The 21443-nt window shown below is 40.3% G+C and overlaps 1 protein-coding gene across 2 annotated transcripts in view; it reads left to right on the top strand.

The window, feature by feature from the left end:
• PDSS2 (decaprenyl diphosphate synthase subunit 2) overlaps window positions 1–19298 on the top strand; it is a 283492-nt gene extending 264194 nt beyond the window's left edge. Inside the window, exon 8 of one of the 2 annotated variants that reach the window (XM_087443957.1) lies at window positions 18366–19298. In XM_087443957.1, the coding sequence (XP_087300083.1) occupies window positions 18366–18596 (231 nt within the window). In that variant the 3' untranslated portion in view covers window positions 18597–19298. The remainder of the gene's footprint in view (window positions 1–18365) is intronic. The other variant, XM_087443956.1, reaches the window with a different exon arrangement.
• Window positions 19299–21443: the final 2145 nt, after the last annotated feature.

Below are 21443 nucleotides of genomic sequence, written 5' to 3'. Positions count from 1 at the left end.
ACAAGTTTCAGATGTATAATTGTACTGGGGAATTCATTGGTGATTTTTTTTTTTAACCTCAGAATGTCAGATTTTGGTCTTGAACCACAGACATCCAATTACAGAAAAAATATAAGCAATCTCACAGGCTTGCAATTGGACACTGTCTCCATGTGGTTCACAGGAGATGATTTCTGCGGTTTGCATGCATGTAATATGAGAACACCGTTGACAAGAAGGCTGAGTTTACATAAATGATCTAGATTGAGACTCAGCTACCTTTCTTCCTTATGTGGTGTAATTACAGCCCTATCTGGAGACAGCGAACACAGCAAACAGATTTTATTACCTCGTTCACTCAAACACCAAGTGAAGTTATTTTAGTTAAATTCCTCCCCTCAAAAGTTACAAACCATTTTATCAGGACTCAGCATGTGGCATGCAATGAAGAGAAAATACAAACTACAGAGTTTAAAGTATTGTATTATGAAATATTTTTAAGTATATTTGAAATATTGTAACTGTACAGCTTATGCTACTATAATTCAAAGGCCTATAGATTTAGCTTAAGAAAACACTCTTCTGTTTGAAATGTCTTTTCTCACAGAAAGTGGCTTAATTAGTAACTATGGTTCGATGCTTTAGATCAGACTAGGTTTTAATCATTAACTTCCACAAAGGAGGAATTGTGCTTTGTGTTCTCTGGATGTGCAGGGGCTTAAGCGAGATGAGGTTTTATTAAGCAGGTGGTTGGGTACTACAGGGCACAGGGCAGGATCCTAGGGCTCTTCTAGTTCTGGTTGAACAGCTGGTTTCTTGTGTGACCTTGAGCAAGTCACTTCTGAGCCTCAATTTCCTCCTCTGTAAAATAAGGTTAAACAAGAGAAGGTATGAAGTCCCTTCCAGCTTTGTTTTATTTTCTAAAAGTTTGCCATTTCTGACTCTCTAGATAACAGAGATGCTATGCGAGTTTCAGAGAGGAGGGAAGGTAAAACCCAGAGAGAGGCTGTGAAAGAATTCGTAAAACTTAATGGCAGACTTCTTGCTGAGCCACCTCACAGGTGACCTAAAGTATTCCCAGCTCTCCTTTGTATGACATGTAATCCTGGACTCTTCTGTTTCAACACCCACCTTTCCTACCTCCCTTTCATCTTCCCAGCTGCCTTCCTTGATTCCCTCTCCTGTGCCTTGCCCTCCTGGCTCCCTGGGAGCAGCAGCCCCGCCCTCCCTGTTGAGTGACAGAGCTCTGCCTCCACCTTGCGTCTCTCCTCAGGGCTTACTTAGCAGAGTTCTCACTTCCTCAGCACCTTGGCAAGGTTTTGTTAAACCTAACACGTTGGCTAATTCACCCTTAAGTATTAAATACTGATAGCCTTTCTTGCCCCTTCTTCAGGGATATTTATTTACTAACTCATATTAAGTTCTTATAATTTCAGACAATCTCTAGGGAGAAATTTGGGGCATCAAGACATGCTTAATCACACTGCTCAGCCTACTGCCTGGGTACAGTCAGAGGAGGTACTGACTAGGTAGAGTTAGTGTCCTTAAACTCTCTCCTCCTTCAGTCCATTGCCCACCCCCCCCATCTCCAGTTTCTTGCTAAGGGGACGAATTCATTCATTAGCCGTTGTCCTGCTTCCCTCCATCTGATCCCCCCAAACTTGTGAGTTGGCTCCTCCAAACATTGCTCACTTCAGGCACCGGAACCCACCTGCACGCTCCTCCCTCTCAGTTTTTTCTTTGTTAAGTATAATAAAGGCTGCGTTAGTGAGATCTGTGTGTATGCCAGGCCCTGTGCTAAGGGCCTTAACTACATGTCTTGTTCAAACCCCACAACCACTCTCTGGGGGTATTAGCCCCCATTTGCACATGCAGAAGCCAGCTGAGAGGACCACCTCTGACTGACTTGCCCTCGCACCCCTCCTCCCCACCTGAGTCTTTCCAGATGGCACCTCTTTCTCTCTTCCTTTGCTTCTCTTTCCAAATAAGACTTTTTCCTCCTTTCCAAAGATCTGGAGCCTGCAGCCTCCTATCTCCTTTGTGTCTCTATTCTTGAATCTTCAGTGTCTCCTCTGCTGCCTCTGAATGTGCCCAGTTCTCTCTTTCCTGAAATGAAATTCCTCACTCTGCCTGTTTATCCTCGACCTCTACTTTTTCCTCCCAGCTTTACCAACACACCTTCTTACAGTGTGCTAACTCCTTAACCCTTTCAAAGGGTTGTTCACTACCAGGTCCCCACCATCTAGACGAGTACCAGTGCTTTAGACACTCAAAGAATACTGGTTCAACAAATCTCTCAGGTCTCTCGCTGCACTGCTCCACTGAGACGGCCTTCTTAGAGTCCAGAGATGACGGCCTCACTGTGACACCTGCGAGCCGTGCCCTGCCTGCAGACTTCCCCACAGCATTGCATTGTACGGACTGCAGCTTCCCACGTCTGTTCTGTCTCTGTGCTTCTTCTCCGACTATCCCTCCTTCTGTCTGACACCTCTCTCTCTTAGTCCCACCCTTAGGACATTCTTTTCTAAACATTTAAATTATATTTCCCCGGAAACTACAAAGCAATATGCTGCCCACTAAGTCTTCTTCTTTTAAATTCTCCAACTTAGAAAAGCTGTTTTCTGGCATAAAAAACAATATCAATTAAATATTGATTACATAATGAGCTATTTGCCTTTCATGATTAGTCACATTGAAAGAAGATAAGGATTATGACTATCATTAAACTTTGTTTTAAGTTTTACTTGATAACACCACAGCCTCTTCATGTTTTCGTGCTTGTATAGTGTGTTATCTAGTCACACCTAAAAATCAGTTATCAGTGACATTGTTTCCCTGGTCCAGGTCTCATTCTCCAACGTTTGAGACTTTATCTCATTATGACATGTTATTGCTATAGCCCAGGATGTAACACCTACAAACTTAGAGTAAAAGACATAGACATTAGTGCGAAATGCTGCAAAAAGATGTAGACCTTTTTTAGATCCAGTATATACAGCACATTGAACTCAGGTGACCAGAAAGTAATCTGAGTAATTTGTGATGATCTCCTTTCAAAACCTCACAAGTAGCTATAATTATAGATCTCTTTGGCCAAGCAGAAGTTGTGTTTAATCAATAAAATTGCAGCTAAAGGATACTTTTTTCCTTTTCTCTTCTTTTAAGACTCTAGCTAATCAGTGATTAGCTTTTTTTATTATTTTTTTAATAATTTTTAAAATTATTTTTTATTAGTCCATCACTGATAAGGAGAACCTTGCTTTTCAGAAAACCCTTGTCAAGCTCCTTCCTAGAGTTCTTAGTTTCAGGAAGATCCTTTCCTGCCTTTTCATTTGTCTCCCACTTCAAAATCCTGTTGTTAAGATTACCTTTCAGACCAACAGAAGCTCCAGGATTTATCTTTACAATCTGTAATGGCTGCCTCGCAATCTAGAGAAGGCATGGCACAGCTTTGCTAAAGCGCAAAAGGGCAGGGATGGATTGGGTTAGTTTTTTAATCCATTTAACTATGAGGACGCAATTGTCAGTCCATTATTATTAATAGTTTCCATTATTGTTAACCATGTTTTAGTAATAATACAGTTATTTGCACTTTCTTTTAAAAACACAAAACAATCTAACAAGATAATCATTTACCTCTTTCTTTTCCTGCAATCCTGATCCCTCCTCAAATTAACTGTTTTATTCTTTCAGAATGGGTCCTGCCTTTCTGTTAAGGAGATAACATACTTGTAAAGGTGACTGAGAAACGAATGTCACCTGGGGAGAGTCCAGAGGGGCCAGAACTGTTAGTGGGATCCACCTCTCCCTCTAGCTCACCCCACCTGCCAGTAGAGTCTGAAATGCTAGTATTTAGGCCTATACTGGTGGAGGAATGTTCTTCCTCAATGTATGTTTCTTTCTCTTCCCTAGAAAGAGAAGGTTTCTCAGGCTTTTATTCTTTTTCTTTCTTTTTGGAGATGCTAACTCCATCTTCATGGAAAAGCTACATCAGCTTTCTCTCAACTTGATCTGCTTACTTCTAAGACTGACGAGGTACCCATCACTGTGCGTCCTGTGAGCAAACGAGTGGGCTCGCCACTGCCTTGACTGTTGCACTAGCTTAAATTTCACATTTGAACACATTTAAGTAAATAACCACTTCAAAGAAATTTTGAAAAATAGAAAAAGATTAATCATTCACAATCTTAACCTTGCTAACATAATCTGTATCACCATTTCATTTGTATTTCTTCCAGCCTTTTCTGCCATATCTTTTTTTGCAGGGTTGTAATTGGGGAGAAATTCAACTTTGGGTCCTGCTGTTTTCACATAACACATCATAAACATTTTTCCGTGGTGCTGCAGTCTTCATAACAATTATTAATATGTAGCTTAAATTCTAAACAAGGTATCTGAATTTCTATTCCTGGTTGGTTTCTCTGGTATAAATGGGTACTTGGTAAATACTTCATAAGTCAGCCTCCCAACCTGCTAAGACAGTGTTAGACTTGGAAAAATAGTGCCCCTGCAGGTTCTCCACAGCAGCAGGTTAAAACTGTGAAACAAATTCTCTTAAAATTCTTCAACTTGAATGATTAATCTTTTCAGTTGGTCCTTCCCATTCCTGCAAGATGATGCTCAAGATGGATTCACACCTCTACATATTTTCCTCTTGCTTCACTCAGCCAGCCATACTTCAGTATGACTTGTTCCCTCCCACTGAAGTTCATAATCTCCCAGGGCAGGAAAGGGCGTCAGTCAATTGTCATAGCTTCTGCCCTTGGCCAAGACCATGGAGAAACCATTTTGTAAGAGAAGAGAAGCCATCTTTGCTTCTTCAAAGACTTGGGAGAAGGAAATTCCTAGAGTTTATGTTCTGAGAGAAACAAAATAGTCTTTATCTGACTCAAATCTTTCCTGCTGTAACAGTATGAGCTTATTGTGTTTTCTTATTGTCTTGCTTTGTTTGGGTCTTTTTTTTAAGCCTTTAAATGATCTAGAAAACAACATCCTCCTCAAAGAATTAAGCTACACTTGCAACCTTTCCTTCCTTAAATTAATCATTGTAACTTTAACTATTTGCATTACTTTGCTCTTTCTAGGCATTTTAATGATATCTCCTTGCCTGCCCTCCCCCCATATATCATGAATTGCACAGTAACTTCAACTTACTTAGGTACAGAGAATACGATCAATTTATTGTGAGCTTCCTAATTGCTGCCTATTTATGCAGTTCCATACCATGCTTCTCTTTTTATCCTTCTTTCCTTACTTTTTTTTTTTTTTTGGAAGATGAGAATTGCTTTAATTGCATTCTTTGGGCTGGCCCCATGGCTTAGCGGTTAAGTGCGTGTGCTCCGCTACTGGTGGCCCGGGTTCGAATCCTGGGCATGCACCAACGCACCGCTTGCCGGTCCATGCTGAGGCTGCGTCCCACATACAGCAACTAGAAGGATGTGCAACTATGACATACAACTATCTACTGGGGCTTTGGGGGAAAAAACAGGAGGAGGATTGGCAATAGACGTTAGCTCAGAGCCAGTCTTCCTCAGCAAAAAGAGGAGGATTAGCATGAATTTTAGCTCAGGGCTGATCTTCCTCACAAAAAAAATAAATAATAATAATAGTTGCATTCTTTTTTATAAGCAGATTTATTGAAGTATAATTTACATACCATAAAATTCACCTAGTTTAAGTATACAATTCAGTGATGTTTAGTAAATTTACAAAGTTGTGCAAGCATCACCACAATTCAGTTTTAAAGGTCCCTTGTGCCTGTTTGCAGTCAACCCCCACTCCCACACTCAATCCTGGGCAGCCGCTAATCTACTCTCTGTCTCTACAGATTTGCCTTCTCTGGACATTTTGTGTAAATGGAATTATACAATACTTAGTCTTTTGCATCTGGTTTCTATCATTTAGCATAGTATTTTTGAGGTTTATCCATGTTGTAGCATTAATCATTATTTTGTTCCTTTTTATTGCTAAATAGTATTCCATTGTAGGTGTAGGGGAGAAAGACTATCCTCTACTCACTCTGGGTCCTTTCTGGCTGGGCTACAGATTAAATTGACATGAGACCGAATAGCAGGAGAAAATCAAACAAAGCTTTATAACGTGTATACATGGGAGAAACCTGGAAAAACTGGGTAACTCAACAAAATGATGGAGGTTCTCATCTTAAATACTATCTTCAGCTAAAGATGAAGGAGGATGTTGGGGGTGGGGGGAGTCAGTTATGGGAGTTTACCAGAAAAGCCCAGTAAACAAGAGTAAGGTTATTATGCAGATTTAAGGTTCTAGAGATGAGGTCATCCCCCCTTCTTCCTGGTACAGAGAGGGAGATACCTTTACAGATGGAGATTTCCCTTACAAATGTAAATGTTTGGTAAACAAAACTTTGATAAGAATGGGCTTAGCAAGAACCCTCCCAATCTGTCTATACCCAGAGTTATCTATGGTGATGGCCTGTCCTGGGGACAGTCCTTCTATCTTAAATCCTTTAGGCAGTTATTGGGGTGGGGTGGGGGGTGTCAAAGTTTCTTTCAGATTCTTCTGAGCCTTTATTGTCTTCAACTAGAAATAATCCACATACCAGAGTGGCACACCTTGGGGTGGCCTGCCCTGAACCCCGTCATAGAGATTTACCACAGTTGTTTATCTGTTTACCAGTTGATTGGCATTTCGATTGTTTCTACTTTTTACCTATTATGAATAATGCTACTATGAATACTCAAGTACAAGTCTAAGTGTGGATGTAAGTTTTCATTTCTCTTGAGTAGATCCCCAGGAGTAAAATTTATGGTAAATTTATGTTTAACTTGTTAGAAATTGCCAAACTATTTTGCAAAGTAGCTGTATCGTTTTATATTTCCACCAGCAACGCATGTGGGTTCCAGTTTCCTCTTTCCTCACATTCTTGCCAACCCTTGGTATTCTCTTTTTTATTATAGCTATTCTTGTAGGAATGAGACGGTATCTCATTGTGATTTTTATTTGCATTTCCCTAGTGACTAATGATATTAAGCATCTTCTCGTGAGCATGTTAGCCATTTATATATCTTCTTTGGTGAAATGTCTGTTCAGATCTTTTACCTATTTCTTAATTGGGTTGTTTGTCTTATTACTGAGTTATAAGCATTCTTTTTTTTTTTTTTTTGTGAGGAAGATCAGCCCTGAGCTAACATCCATGCTAATCCTCCTCTTTTTGCTGAGGAAGACCGGCTCTGAGCTAACATCTATTGCCAATCCTCCTCCTTTTTTTTTTTCCCCCCAAAGCCCCAGTAGATAGTTGTGTGTCATAGTTGCACATCCTTCCAGTTGCTGTATGTGGGACGCGGCCTCAGCATGGCCGGAGAAGCAGTGCATCGGTGGGCGCCAGGATCCGAACCCAGGCTGCCAGCAGCGGAGCTCAAGCACTTAACCACTAAGCCACGGGGCCGGCCCCATAAGCATTCTTTATATATTCTAGATACAAGTCCTTTATCACATATGTGATGTGCAAATATTTGCTCCCGGTCTATGGCTTAACTTCATTTTTGTAATGCTGTCTTTTGAAGCCCAAAAGTCTGTAATTTCAATGAAGTCCAGTTTATCAACTTTTTCTTTTATAGATCATGCTTTGGGTGTCATATCTAAGGAGTCTTTGCCTAACTCAAAGTCACAAAGGTTTTCTCCATTGTTCTTTTCTAAAAGTTTTATAGTTTTAGCTCTTACATTTAGGTCTGTGATCCATTTTGAGTTAATTTTTGTGTATGATGTGAGGTAAAGGTTTAAATCAGGGTTTCTCATCCTCAGCACTATTGACACATTGGGCTGGATCATTCTTTGTTGTGGGGTCTGCCCTGTGCATTGTTGAATGTTTGCAGCATCTGTAGCCTCTACCCACTAAATGCCAGTAGCACTCCTGCCCCCAGTTGTGACAACCAAAATTGTCTCCAGACATTGCCAAATGTTCCCTCCATTTGGGAGGCCAAAACCGCCCCCATTGAAAACCACTGGACCAAATTAATTTTCTTTTGTATGTAGACATCCAGTTGTTCTAGAACCATTTGTTGAAAAGACTATTCTTTCCTCCTTTGAATTGCCTTGGCAACTTTGTAGAAAGTCAATTGACCATAAAGATAAGAGTTTGTTTCTGGACTCTCAATTCTGTTTCTTTGGTCTCTATGTCTATCATTATGCCAATACCACACAGTCTTAATTTTTATTTTGAGATATTTGTAGATTCACAAGTAGTTGTAAGATATAATACAGAAAGATCCCATATACCCTTTAGAGGTTCCATCGGTGGCGACATCTTGTAACACTATAATACAATATCACAACCAGGATATTAACATTGATACAATCCATCAATCTTATTTGGCTTTCCCCATTTATACTTGTAGTTCTTTTTCAAAATTGTTTTAGTCACTCTGGGTGCTTTGCATTTCCATAAAAATTTTAGGATCAGCTTGTCAATTTCTGCAAAAGAGCCTGCTGGGGTTTTGATAGGCATTGCATTGAATATATAGATCTGATTTTGGATAATTGCTATCATAACAATATTAATCTTCCTATCCATGAATCATGATTTTCTTTTTCTTTTTTTTCATTGTGGATATATATACACATATGTATAGCATACATGTGCCATTTTAATCATTTTAAGTGTACAATTCAGTGACATTAATTACATTCACACGATTGTGCAACCATCACCGCTATTTCCATGATTTTTCCTTCACCCCAAACAGAAACCAGGACTTTTCTTTTTTAACAGCAATACTAAAATTGCCAACTTACTAGTTACTGTTTGGTCGTCTGTGGCCCTCAAAGTCTTTTTTCAGATCAGTAATTTAGTACCAAACCCTGAATTCCAGGGAATCCTGCTACTTTTCTTTGGAGAAATATAGACAGAGCCTTTGTTAAGGAATTGGGCTTTAGAGTCTTCAAACCCCAGCTCTGCCATTGACAAGCAGGTAACTTGAGTTCTTTGAATCTTACATTATCATGCACAGATTTAAACATTTTTATTTCTATCTGTCTTCTGGGTGTGGGCTCCACTAAATCGGGTGCAGAGACTCCCAGGGATACTCAGCAGACTGCCAGGTGCTGTGGGAAGCTGCAGAATGAACATGTACATTGTCTAAGAACATATTTTTTTTCTGCAAAGGTAAAGTTAGGTAATTTTACAAATGATTTAAACTTTGATGGCATACCAAATATATATATTATGGAATTAAATGTAAGGTTTGCATTCATTTTAATATAAAATATAAGACAAAATAAATTTAAAGTTTGTATTTGGGTCCTTTGGGATAACTCTCCTTCCCTTCTACACCCCGCATCCCACTTAGCAAGTCTTTTACCCTCTAGTCTCCCTCTCAGCCCTAATAGACATTCACTCATCATTCACAGCCCTTTTTCTTACAGAACCTCAGAATCCTCCTCAACACAGCACTCAAGGCCATCACTATTAATGTATCAGAGCCAGCACACAAGTCGAAGTCTATTTGCCATCTCTGTTCAACTAGTTAACAACTATTTGCTTTAAATGATATTTTCTTTTTTTTTTTTTTTTAAAGATTTTATTTATTTTATTTTTTCCCCCCAAAGCCCCAGTGGATAGTTGTATGTTGTAGCTGCACATCCTTCTAGTTGCTGTATGCGGGACTCGGCCTCAGGATGAACGGAGAAGTGGTGCCTCGATGCGCACCCGGGATCCGAACCTGGGCCACCAGCATCGCAGCGCGCGCACTTAACCACCAAGCCACAGGGCCGGCCTAAATGATATTTTCCTATTTTGGGGTATTTGAAATAAAATCAATAGCCCTAAAAATCAAGGTGATTTTATTTTCCAAGTGGTGTGTTCTTGCTTTCAGATTATTTTACTTTCTCTGCTTTACATATAAATTATCATGATAAAGATGATGAAAGACATCATATGGCATGTTGAATTTAAAAATGGCAGTATCCATCATGTCATCCAAGTCTGCTGGTCCAAAGGTATTGATATTTTATGTAACTTTGTCCTCCTAATAGCCATCAACAGAAATAGAATGTCCATTATTTTGAAAAAATCCTTTTGAAAAGTCTGCAAAACACTTTTCATGCACTATTGTGATCATTAGTTCCTATTTAAGAAAGGTTAAAATATGCTGTTTTGTTCCCTATTTAAGAAGGGTTTAAATTTTGTTTTATCTCATCAATTATAACACAGGAGTTTGGGTTTTTTTTTTAGATTCTCATCTCTTCATAAAGAGATTCATATATATATGAATGTAAGATAAAGAGATGGACAAGGGCAGGTAGTAGGAAGAGTAGGTCTCTTTTTGATTAAACCCTTAAACATCTAAACATCTATATTTTCCTTCCCAGTGTCCCACCTACCAAATTTTTATGATCACAGACTGGTGTGACAGATTAGCTTAATTTGTATCTAGCTGTTGCTAAGCTATCACCATGGTATCCAGGCACTCAAGCAAATATAGATGCCTAAAAACAAATGTGTAGGAAGAAAATTTTGTCCCTACCCCCCTCACCTCTCCTGTCATCTGGATGGTAGTTCAGCATTAAAATTCTGTGTCATAGTTGCTTTACCACCATAACAAAACAAACAAAGTGTTGAAAATCAAATTATTACAGCCCATAAAAATATAATGATGCCTGCAAATGTTATATTTGTCATTTACAAAAGTCATCACTAGTCTTTGTACCTATACCTTGTAACAACTGAAGCAGCCTGCATAGTAACATTTATTGAATTTTTGCTCTCTAGCAATATAAAACACTAGCAAAAGTACTATTAATTATAATTTTTATGATCAGACAGTCAGAATGAATGGCATCTTTTTGTTCTGTCTCAATAGTTAAAGTTTTTCAAATAGTTATTAAATTTTCAAATTCTAGTAGATGATTTCAGCAAAATGACCTAGTGTGAGCTTTATCTTCAAGAGTGGTATAAATATAAACTGCACTCTCCAATTCTCTATCTTAGTCCTGTCACTTCCTTTGCCTCTCCACACACACACAGTAAGAGATTATTTAATCCAAAGGGAACACTCAATTTTCTTAAAAGTGCTCATCAACACTATTAAAATATGTTTATAGACTAGTTGTATCACTTATTTACCCAAATAGTAGCATAAATATCAGTTTTTAGGAAGCTTTACCATAAGTCTGTCTATATGATTGGATTCTTAAGCAAGGCTATGATTAGGAAATAAACCACATTCCCCCTTGGCTAGTTCTACTGAAAGCTTTCCAACTTAAACATTGTGTTTGAACACTTCTTCCATTCATAGCATGTGCCCATCAAAAAGCACTTTCTGTTTGCAGTGTGTCAGCTGTACTATTTATAACCTAGTTCACAATGCCAGCCAGAGGCAGTAAAAGGTGTGTATTCCATATGCAAATTCCAAACAATAATTTCTACAATTACATAGAGTTGCTTGCTCTATTATGTTCAACATCAGCATTATAAAACTGAGTACAGGAAGGAGAAAATAGTATTACATTTTTGTATTGCGTAAAAACTTTTATTGAATTAATTAGAAAAATAAATAGAAGAGTACAAAATGAAAGTAGCCCTAGTTTATAATTGACATTTTCACATAAGGGGACTTTGATGACCTGTTACAGTCGCTGTTCGGGGGAAGAAACTCACGGTGTGACATAGGCTCTTCTTTCTGTTTTTTTCCAATTTCGTGTTTTCCCAAACAGCCATCTTTGCTGCTTCTTCGTTTTACCAGATTGTGATTTCCCTGGCTTGGAAACCATAAATAGAGAAAGAAGTAAGAAACCAGAATAAATTCATGCTTTCTTTCCACTGACATTTAAGTGTTACGATGTGCAAAACATTGTCTTGGATACAAAGATGACCCGAGATTGAGATTATTTGTGTCTTCTCCACTACACTGTGGGCTTCTTGGGATCAGATTCTCTTTGAAGGCAGTGGAATATAACAAATAGAATACACAAATGTGCATTCAAATACTAGCTTCTCCGTTGAAGGTGATATTAGGCAAATTCCCCAAGTTTCTTCTTCCTTTCTTGTAGAAATGAAGACAGTCATGCTTCCTAGTAAAGTGGCTGCTGAGTGCCCAAAACTGCACCGATTACAGAGGTTTCGTTCAATAAGTGCTATTAAAGAACATAAGTTTTTATAATAATGAAGCAAGCAAGTCAAATAGAGTCACAGTAAAAGAGCAATGAATTGCAAACTCTAATTAGAAGAATATAGATTATGAAAGTAGGTCTAGAGACTTGTTATAACACATAGGACAATATAAGGTAAGAAAGGGTCTAGAAAGGAGATGATTAGAGCCCACCCCGGGGTATATCTTTAAAAAGTGATATTTAAAGGGCAAAGACAAGTGTAAAACTTACCATTGGAAAGTTATGGGATTGGATGGGAACAGTATTCCCACAATGTGGTCAATGAACCACCTGCATCAAAATCAGGGACTTGTGTTAGAATCAGGGCTTTACTCAGACCTACTGAGCAAGAATCTCTGAAGGTGAGGTCAGGGAATCAACATTTCTCATAAGCTTCCAAGTAATTCTCATGCACACTCCAGTTTTACATCCAGTGGTGTAGATGACAAAATTTTAAGGTTCCATTGGCATCTATTCTTGGTGTGGTACAACAGACAGAACATGAGCTTTGAAGTAAGAAAGATTCCAGGCAGACTGGAATGCTCAGCATTTAAGCCAGCAAAAAAAAAAAATCTATCCAACAGAAAGCAGAAAGGGGAGAAAAACAAATACTATATGATCTCACTTATATGTGGAATCTAAAAAAAAAACCAGACTCATAGATACAGAGAACAGATTGGTGACTGTCAGAGGCAGGGCGGGGGACTGCAGGGGAGGAGGTGGTGAAAAGGGCCAAAAGGTACAAACTTCCAGTTATAAAATAAATGTCATGGGTATGTAATGTACAGCATGGTGACTATACTTAATAATACTGTACTGCATATTTGAAAATTGCCAAGAGTTCTCATCACAAGAAAAAATAACTTTGTAACTATGTATGGTGACAGATGTTAACTAGATTTATTGCAGTAATTATCTCACAATATGTACAAATATCTAATCATTATGTTGTACACCTGAAACTAATATGATGTTATATGTACTTGTACCTCAGTAAAAAAAAAAGAAAGCAGAAAGGGGAAAAGAAGTATAAAATGTATAATAAATGAAAATATAGAATAAAAAGGCAGAAATAAGTACTTAGAATGAATTACAATAAATATAAATTAATTAAATTTACCACCTAAAAAACAGACTCTCAGATTGGGTTAAAAAGCAAGATCCAATAATGAGTTGTCTAAAAGAGAAACTTAAAAGGACAGAAAGATTGAGAATAAAAGATGGAAAAAAAAATAATAAACCAAAAGAAAAAAGAAGAAGAATCTTATTATCTGGGCTGGCCCCGTGGCTTAGCAGTTAAGTGCTCGCGCTCGGATGCTGGCGGCCCAGGTTCAGATCCCGGGTGCGCACCGACGCGCTGCTTCTCCGGCCATGTGAGGCCGCATCCCACATACAGCAACTGGAAGGATGTGCAACTATGACATACAACTATCTACTGGGGCTTTGGGGGGAAAATAAATAAATAAATAAATAAATAAAAAGAATCTTATTATCTGACAATGTGGAATATAAGGCAAAAAAATATAAGGGACAAAGAAGAGTGTTATATGCTGATAAAAGGAACAATAGAGCAAGAAGATATAACCATCAAAAACATGTATGCACCTAACAATACAGCCTCAAAATATACAAAGGAACAATTGAAAAAACTGTAGGGAGAAGTAAATCAAGTTATAGTTAAAAGATTTTAACTACATCTTTCAGAAATGGATCAAGCAGAAATAAAATAAATACACATTGAAATTTTGAATAATATAATTAATATGCTCAAATTATGAGGTATATATAGAACTCAGCACCCAAGGAGTAGTTTAATAATAACTATGAGTTGAACTATGAGTTGAACTATGAAAATGTCAGTAGGTGACAATTTTATTTATTTATTTATTTTTGGTGAGGAAGATCAGCCCTGAGCTAACATCCATGCCAATCCTCCTCTTTTTGCTGAGGAAGACTGGCCCTGGGCTAACATCTGTGCCTATCTTCCTCCACTTTATATGGGATGCCACCACAGCATGTCTTGAGAAGGGGTGCACCGGTGCGCACCCGGGATCCGAACCCAGGCCGCCAGCAGTGGAGCACGTGCACTTAACCACTACGCCATGGGGCCAGCCCCAGTAGTTGACGATTTTTGACCTATAAAAACAATAGTTTCATATTATTCAAACTATACCTCCTAGTTTGTTGAAGATATATAAAACAATTAGCATAATATGTAATTTAGTCTCCTTTGGTCTTTAGTCTACTAAAGACTACTAAAGAGTACCTGCCTCAATTACTGGTTATCATAAATTAATGCAGTAAAACCCTACTGTAATTGGATAAGTGAGATCCAAAGAATTCAGTCATGTGAAATGTAAGGTCCCAATTTTTTGTAAGGTTAACAACAAAATGACCACTGTGGAGTGAGGAATTCTGGGAGTCCAGCTGCCCTATCTAAATTCATACCTTGCTCAGCTGTGATTTGGTGCCACCTGGTGGTGGTGGTTGGCTCCAACTTAAATATTGTTGGGGACAATTCTGAATCCAGAGGCAGCAGGATAGCATCAGTTGTTCCAGAAATGTCCCAGTTAGTTGGCCGGGTTCAGATTCAGCTGGGAGAATACTGAGGACCAGAGACTCATCCTTCACCTCCTCTCTTTCTGAAACAAGTTTGCATGCATTTTCCTCACCTTCATGACCTTGGCCTTCTCTCCAAGACGCCCATCCCCACCCCCAGCATAGAACTTTAACCTCCACCCCTGACCCTTATCCCTGTCCTGTTCTCAAATAGGGGCCAGGCACGGAATGGGAGCCAGTTGCCAATTCTACGTTATATCTAAAATTGTATTTCTGATGAGTGCATTATCATGGAGTTTTACTGTGCTTATCAAGGATTCCCTGAATGCTTACAACTTGCTAGCACTATATTTTTTATTTTAGAGCCTTTGATTACTGCAAGTGTTTCTGGTTGGCTATAAAAAGCCTTTATTAGGTTGAGACTAATTGTAATTCAAGCAGGGAAAAAAAGAGAAGACATGCAAAGGGGGAAAATTCATCCAGAGAATGTCAACCCTATTACATGAATGCCATGAGATTTTAAATTTACAGTTGCCTTTTGTGGATGATCTCTTGTTACCCAGCAGCCTCAGAAAATCTTAGTTTGCCTATTTCTTTGTTAGATTTCTCAGTTTGGTGGGGGAGGGCAGCTTTTCCTTCTTGTATAAACATGTGGCCCTGCTCCAGTATTCTTAGGTGCGCCTCTTGAACACACAAACTGGGTTTCTTGGAAGCTGCATGGAGGTGCAAGACTGTAGAGGGGGCAGTGTCAGTTATTGGTTATGTTTCTGTTTCTGTGCCCATCACTCTTCCTGGCATCCTCCCGCTTCTGAGTTACGGCTGGGTCACTAAAAGGGAATCAGGGACAGGCAGTCTGAGAGACGCGTGCTGCTGAGAACAGAGGAGTAGCGGTTTGGGATCAGGGTCTTCTTGGCTTGTGGCTGCCAGAGGTCACGTTTATGTTCGATGAAATAGTCAAGCACCAAGCTGAGTGTCAGGTTTTGGAAGATTTGTGGCACAGACCAGAGAAAGGCCTTAATCTGTCTACCACCTATCTCTCTGACCTTACCTGTTACTTCTGCCCGCCCTCTAACTTCAAGGCTCTCTGTTTTTTACCCAAAAGGGCTATTTATAGTTTTCCAAATATCTCCTGCAGTTTCCTCCCTCAGCTGCTGCCTACAGTTTTCCCTGCTAAGAATGCCCTTCATCCAGCCTGGATGGGTCAGAATCCCACTCAGCCTTCCCATGGGCTCCCAGTACAGCTCCCTTCTCCATGGAACCTTCCTGATCTATTCCAGCTCCTCCCTTGCTTACCTGCATTCTGGGCATCTCTGGTGCCACCTTCTGCTTTATGTTACAGTTTTCAGGGTTCATGATTGATTTTTCAGGTAGACTGAAAGCTCTGCGAGGACAGGGACCTTGCTTCTCCATTCCTTAATTCCGCAAAGGACTCAAAGCTTTGCAGTTGTAGTTGTTCAGTAAATATTTGTTTAATTCTGAAAGCGTTTGTCACATGAAAGCTGGTCAGGCCATCTTCCAAAGAGGTCTCACCTTCTCCTGCCAACTGCATGGGTGCTCAGCCCTATATTTAGGTACTAAATGGTCTCCCCCACCTCTCTCTACAATTGATATGAGCCAAATTCTGTCACTGCAAGAATTCGCCGGGAATGTAAGCATTGGGAAAACACATTCACATATTCCAGACTAGAGATCCCTTTGGCACTAAAATAATTTACTTACTTACCCAATGTCAAGGCTGAATAAATGCATTTTCCACAAATACGAAGTTTACTTACTGAAAGCTAGGATTGCAGCAAGCATCTCATGAAGACTTGGCATGGCTACAGAAGCTGTACATTTCATATGTCTTAATTTTTTTAATATTTAAATGTTATTAAATCATTAGATATCAACTCAGATGTAATATATTTTATTATATATACCATTTGAAAACTTCAGTATCTCCAGAAAGAGAATTCAGAAAATACTGAATGTTGGAGTCTTACAGAATCACAACCTAAGTGCCATGTCTGTCCCAAAACTGATGAGTTTCTCCCTGTCACCATACATATGCCACTTATTTCTGCTGATGCTAATGCTTTCCTTTTTGAAAAAAATGTTTTTAATTTTATTGGAGGAAAGTAACCCAAAACTGCTCTAATATAAAATATTCAGAGGGAAGAAGCAGGTAGTGTGGATTATTGGATTCCTCTGGCCCCTTTTCCCTCAAACTCACACACTCTGGGTTCTAAAGGGCACTTAGTCCTCTTTGCTTCATGCTGATTATAGAGGTCAGGAGGGTAATAAGGTCGTTTATTTGAAGGATTTTCATCTGGTGTATTTCTAATATTCGTGCCCCACTCCTGACCACTCAAATCAGTATCTCAGTGAGACCAGCATCTCTCTCCCACCACCAAAGAAGATGATGAAACAAAAGTAATTTGAGCCTGAACTTTCTGCTCCCAAATTTATCATCTCCCCAGAGCACAAGGGTTGTATTGCTTTAGTCCCTTACACCAGTAATGGCTCAGTAATAACGTTAGTCCTTTAAACCAATGATGGCTCAGTAATAGTATCATGTGTTTACTATGAACTCAGTGGATAAACCTTCAAGGTATTACATATTTTTTCAAAAACCTTATTATTGAATTCAGAAATTGCCCATGGCAGAATCAAGAAAACAAGGTACTATACTAATAAAAGTAAATGTTACATCATACAATATTATTAAGAAGACACTGTGCTAGATACATATATTTTACTGGGAAAATGGAATCTGATTGATTGGTTGAATTGGGATTTCCTTCGTATAAGATCATCCTAGTGCTTCCTTAGAGTCCACAGCATAGAGAAATTCTGAAACTGTTTTATAGATAACTTTGGATCAAATATGTTCAGTAAGTATGTGTGTCAGGATAAAAGTTTTGAGACAATCTATATTTTTTTCTTCTGGTACTTCCCCCTTTCCCTTCTCTGCCTCCAAGCAGATATTCCCATCTGGGTTTATTGTCTTAGTGAAAAGCTGAGACGGAGCAGAAAGCTGAAATCACCCTCAAGCTTTTGTTTCTAAAAGCTTAAGCCCCAGTAGGGAGAAGAGTTGAGCCATGGGCAGAATGTCCTGGGCAGAAGAGGAGGACCCTGGACAGGGTGGTGGGGACGAGCAGGGCTGCCTCATGGGCTCTGCAGCAGCCTGGCTGGGAGGCAGCCTGCCCTGGGAGAAGAGGTGGCTGTGGGCTGCGACCACAAGCTAGACGCCTGTGGGCTCGATCTGACTTTGTTTGGCCATGTGAATTTCAGCATTAAAAATCTAGGCAACTTCACATAAAAATCTGAGATTGGGCTTCTCTTGAATAATTGGCAGATTTGGCTATACTGGGTTGAGCCTGTTGTGGCACCAAATGGCTGCCTGCCTTAGAGAAGGAATCAGTGCCCTAGTTTGCCAGGGTCCCCACCAGTCCCTGCTGTATCCCTATGCTGAGGCCAAGGGTTAGTTGCCACCCATCATGACACTTGCACTGCTGTGTTCCAGACAGGAGAGGATGTTTCCCTTTACCTAAGATTTTTTTCCATAAATGGGGAAACAAAAGATAGGCTGAAGATGGCTCATGTTGAAAGAAATACAGGAACTAGTGTATTTTTTTTGTAAAAGTGAAGAATGTTCTCAATGTGCTTAATAGGCAAACCACCTGCCTCACTCACAAACTCTCCTTGCCTGCTCCCTGCAGGCATTCGCATCACGCATCCCTGTTCTAGGCAGCCTTGCGAAGAGAAGAGACGACTATGTCCCCGGTTGGGCACGGCAGAGCCTCTGCCTGCAGGGCATGGCGAGCGGAATGATGGACAGCTCAGCAAGAACCCATGTGGGCAGAGGCCTGAAGGGCAGAGGCCCCTGGAAGCCCCCTGGTGTTGGGAAGGACTCCACAAGGAAGGGGCTCAAAACAGAAAGTAAATTATAAAAATAGTTATTTCGTACACACAAATGTATCAGCTGAGATTTGCAGGCACTATCTATGCTTTCTCACTGGCTTCATTATTCAGCTCAGGGCTCTAGTGGCACCAGTGTGCACACGTGACAGGGACTACTAGAACCTGTCCTGGAAAAAAATGGCAGGACTCATTGTTCCTTTCCTTACAGGTGGGGTAAGGAGATTGAACATCAGAATTGTGGTTTGGGGACCATCACGTTTTAGAATTATATGGTAGTATTTTTTTTCCTTTCTGGGTGGAGTTTGAATTTAAAGTGGTGTTCTACAGGTGTCTTCCAGACAGCTTTGAGACTGGTTGTCTGAACCTTTGTGCTTTTGCTGCTAAACTAGAAATGTATTTTTCAAAACTCTAACTGTTTTGTGCCTGGGCTAGTTATTTCAACAGTTTGTTCACTTCATTCATAACCAATAAAAAATAACAGCTCTCCTTTATTGAACTAACCTTACGCCAGCCACTGTACTAGTGCCACCCAGAACTGCCTCGTTTATAACCGCCCTGTAGGGTGCGGTTGCCACGTGCTGTGAATAAGGAAATGGGACAGCTCCAGCAGCTTCCAAAATCGCACACTTAGTACACGTTGGCATCTGGATTCAAGTCCAAGTCTGTCCGACTTCATAAGCCCTGCACTCTACAGCTGGCAAGTGCACCAGCATTTATCACCACCTGTTCTCTGCAGAACAATGACAGGGCTGGAGGGATGGAAATATGAATGCGAATGGCTGAGTCCCCAAGGAGCAGCAAAATTAAATTAGGCACATTCTTTAGAAGTAAAAGGGAAGGCAGATTCTTGCAATGACAGAGGTTTTTGCAAGCATCCTTGGAGTTGTGCTATAGCAGAGGAAACTACCTTGTCAGCAGAACATTCACTCTGTGGCCCAGTGCTTCTGGAATGTTAGGACTAAGTCCAGGGGAGTGTGCTACTCTTTTCCCCACCAATTCCCACACAAGTCAATTATGAGTTGACTTGTGTCCTCAAAAAGATGTTGAAGTCCTCACCCCCAGTACCTGTGAATGTGACCTTATTTGGAAATAGGGTCTTGGCAGAAATCAAGTTAAAATGAGGATATGAGAGTGGGCCCTAATCCAATATGACTAGTGTCCTTATAAAAAGGAGAAATTTGGATATGGAGATAGACACTGCAGAGGGAAGATCATGTGAAGACACAAGGAGAATGCCATCTACAAGCCAAGGAACCCCTGAGGCCACCAGAAGCTAGGAGAGAGGCCTGGAACCCATCCTCCCTCACAGCCCTCAGAAGGCACCAACCTGGCCAACACCTTGATTTTGGACTTCTAGCCTCCAGAACTATGAGACAATAAGTTTCTGATGTTCTAAGCCACCCAGTTTGTGGTACTTTGTTATGGCAGCCCTAGGAAAGAAAAACACCACCCAACATGCATACTTTTTAAAAGATTCAGTTGTAGGGGTTTGTCATCATCTACTTCAGAGTCCTCTATTGAACAGGGCTTGGCACCAAGCCACCAGCAACGTCTGGCATCGTCCACGTGCAGCCTTGAATGGCTACATATATTTCAAGCCTCAGCCCCAAGTCCAGTCTAGTGCATGTGTCACAGTCATAGCAAAGAAGAGCCACTTGAGATCGTACCCACAGAAGGCAACAGCAGGGATGACACGCGTTCTGAGGCTTTGTGGAGTCCAATACAAGAGCATCATGGAAGACACGAACAAACAGTGCAATGGAGTGATATCAGTTAGGCTGTGATGAGGGCTGTCTGCAATAAAGGTATAAGTAGAGCACTGTGGGAGCACAGACCTGAGTGCTACTACCTCTCTGGGGAAGGGGGATGGTGAAAACCTCACAACGGACAAGACATTTGGCTGGGCTTTGAAGGATGAATAGGAGTTGACAAAGAGACTATAGTAGCATTGCAAGCAAAGGCAGAGGAAGTAGCAATGCCCAGCCTGAACAGGAAGGGATGCTTAAGCACTCCTTTGTGTCTTAGAGTAGAATGGAATTTTCTGAAAGGAAAAGATTAAATTCTATTCTGGTCAGCACTACTGATGTTTTGAACAATTAAGTTGGGAAATAACTAGACTTAATTGGGAAACAGCAGAAGAATTAGTACTTAGGGTATAATGGAGATCATGCCAATTGCCAGTTATGCATCTAGAGCCTGGCACAGTGCCTGTCACATAATAGGCCTGCAATAATTATTTGTTAAATGAAGACATGAATTACAAACCTTGTAGTCTCTCTGGACATTACTTTTTTCTCAACTGGTTAAAAATGGGAGGGATTGGTGGGGGGAGGTGATATGCCTATTCTACCTCTCTCAGGTCTGTGATCAAGGGCAGAGAGGATGACAAAATCTGAAAACACTGTTGTTATGGACTAAATGTTTGTGTTCCTCCCAAGTCCATATGTTGAAGCCCTAACCCCCAATGTGATGGTATTTGGAGGTGGGGCCTTTGGGAGGTGATTAGGGCTAGATGAGGTCATGAGAGTGGGACCCTCATAATGGGATTAGTGCCCTTATACAAAGAGATACCAGGGAGCTTGCTCTCTCTATATCTACCATGTGAGGACCCAGCAAGAAGGTGGCTGTCTGCAAACCAGGAAGACAGCTCTCACCAGAATCCAACGATGCTGGCACCCTGACTTCAGAATTCCAGCCTCCAGAAATGTGAGAAAATAAATTTCTGTTATTTAAGCCACCTAATGTATGGTACTTTGTTAACTGAGCAGACTAAGACGACTATGGAAGGAACTTTATAGCTGCGTGATATTATTCCAGAGTTGGTGTAGTATGGTGGATGGAGCCCTGGATTGGGAGGTCGGGGGTTCTGGCACATG

This window comes from Ceratotherium simum, chromosome 19 (assembly GCF_057802395.1).
Source record: "Ceratotherium simum simum isolate JZ-2026a chromosome 19, ASM5780239v1, whole genome shotgun sequence".
NCBI classification, from domain to species: Eukaryota; Metazoa; Chordata; class Mammalia; order Perissodactyla; family Rhinocerotidae; genus Ceratotherium; species Ceratotherium simum.
Note: the sequence above shows the minus strand (reverse complement) of the source record. Positions and strands in the feature narration are given on the sequence as shown.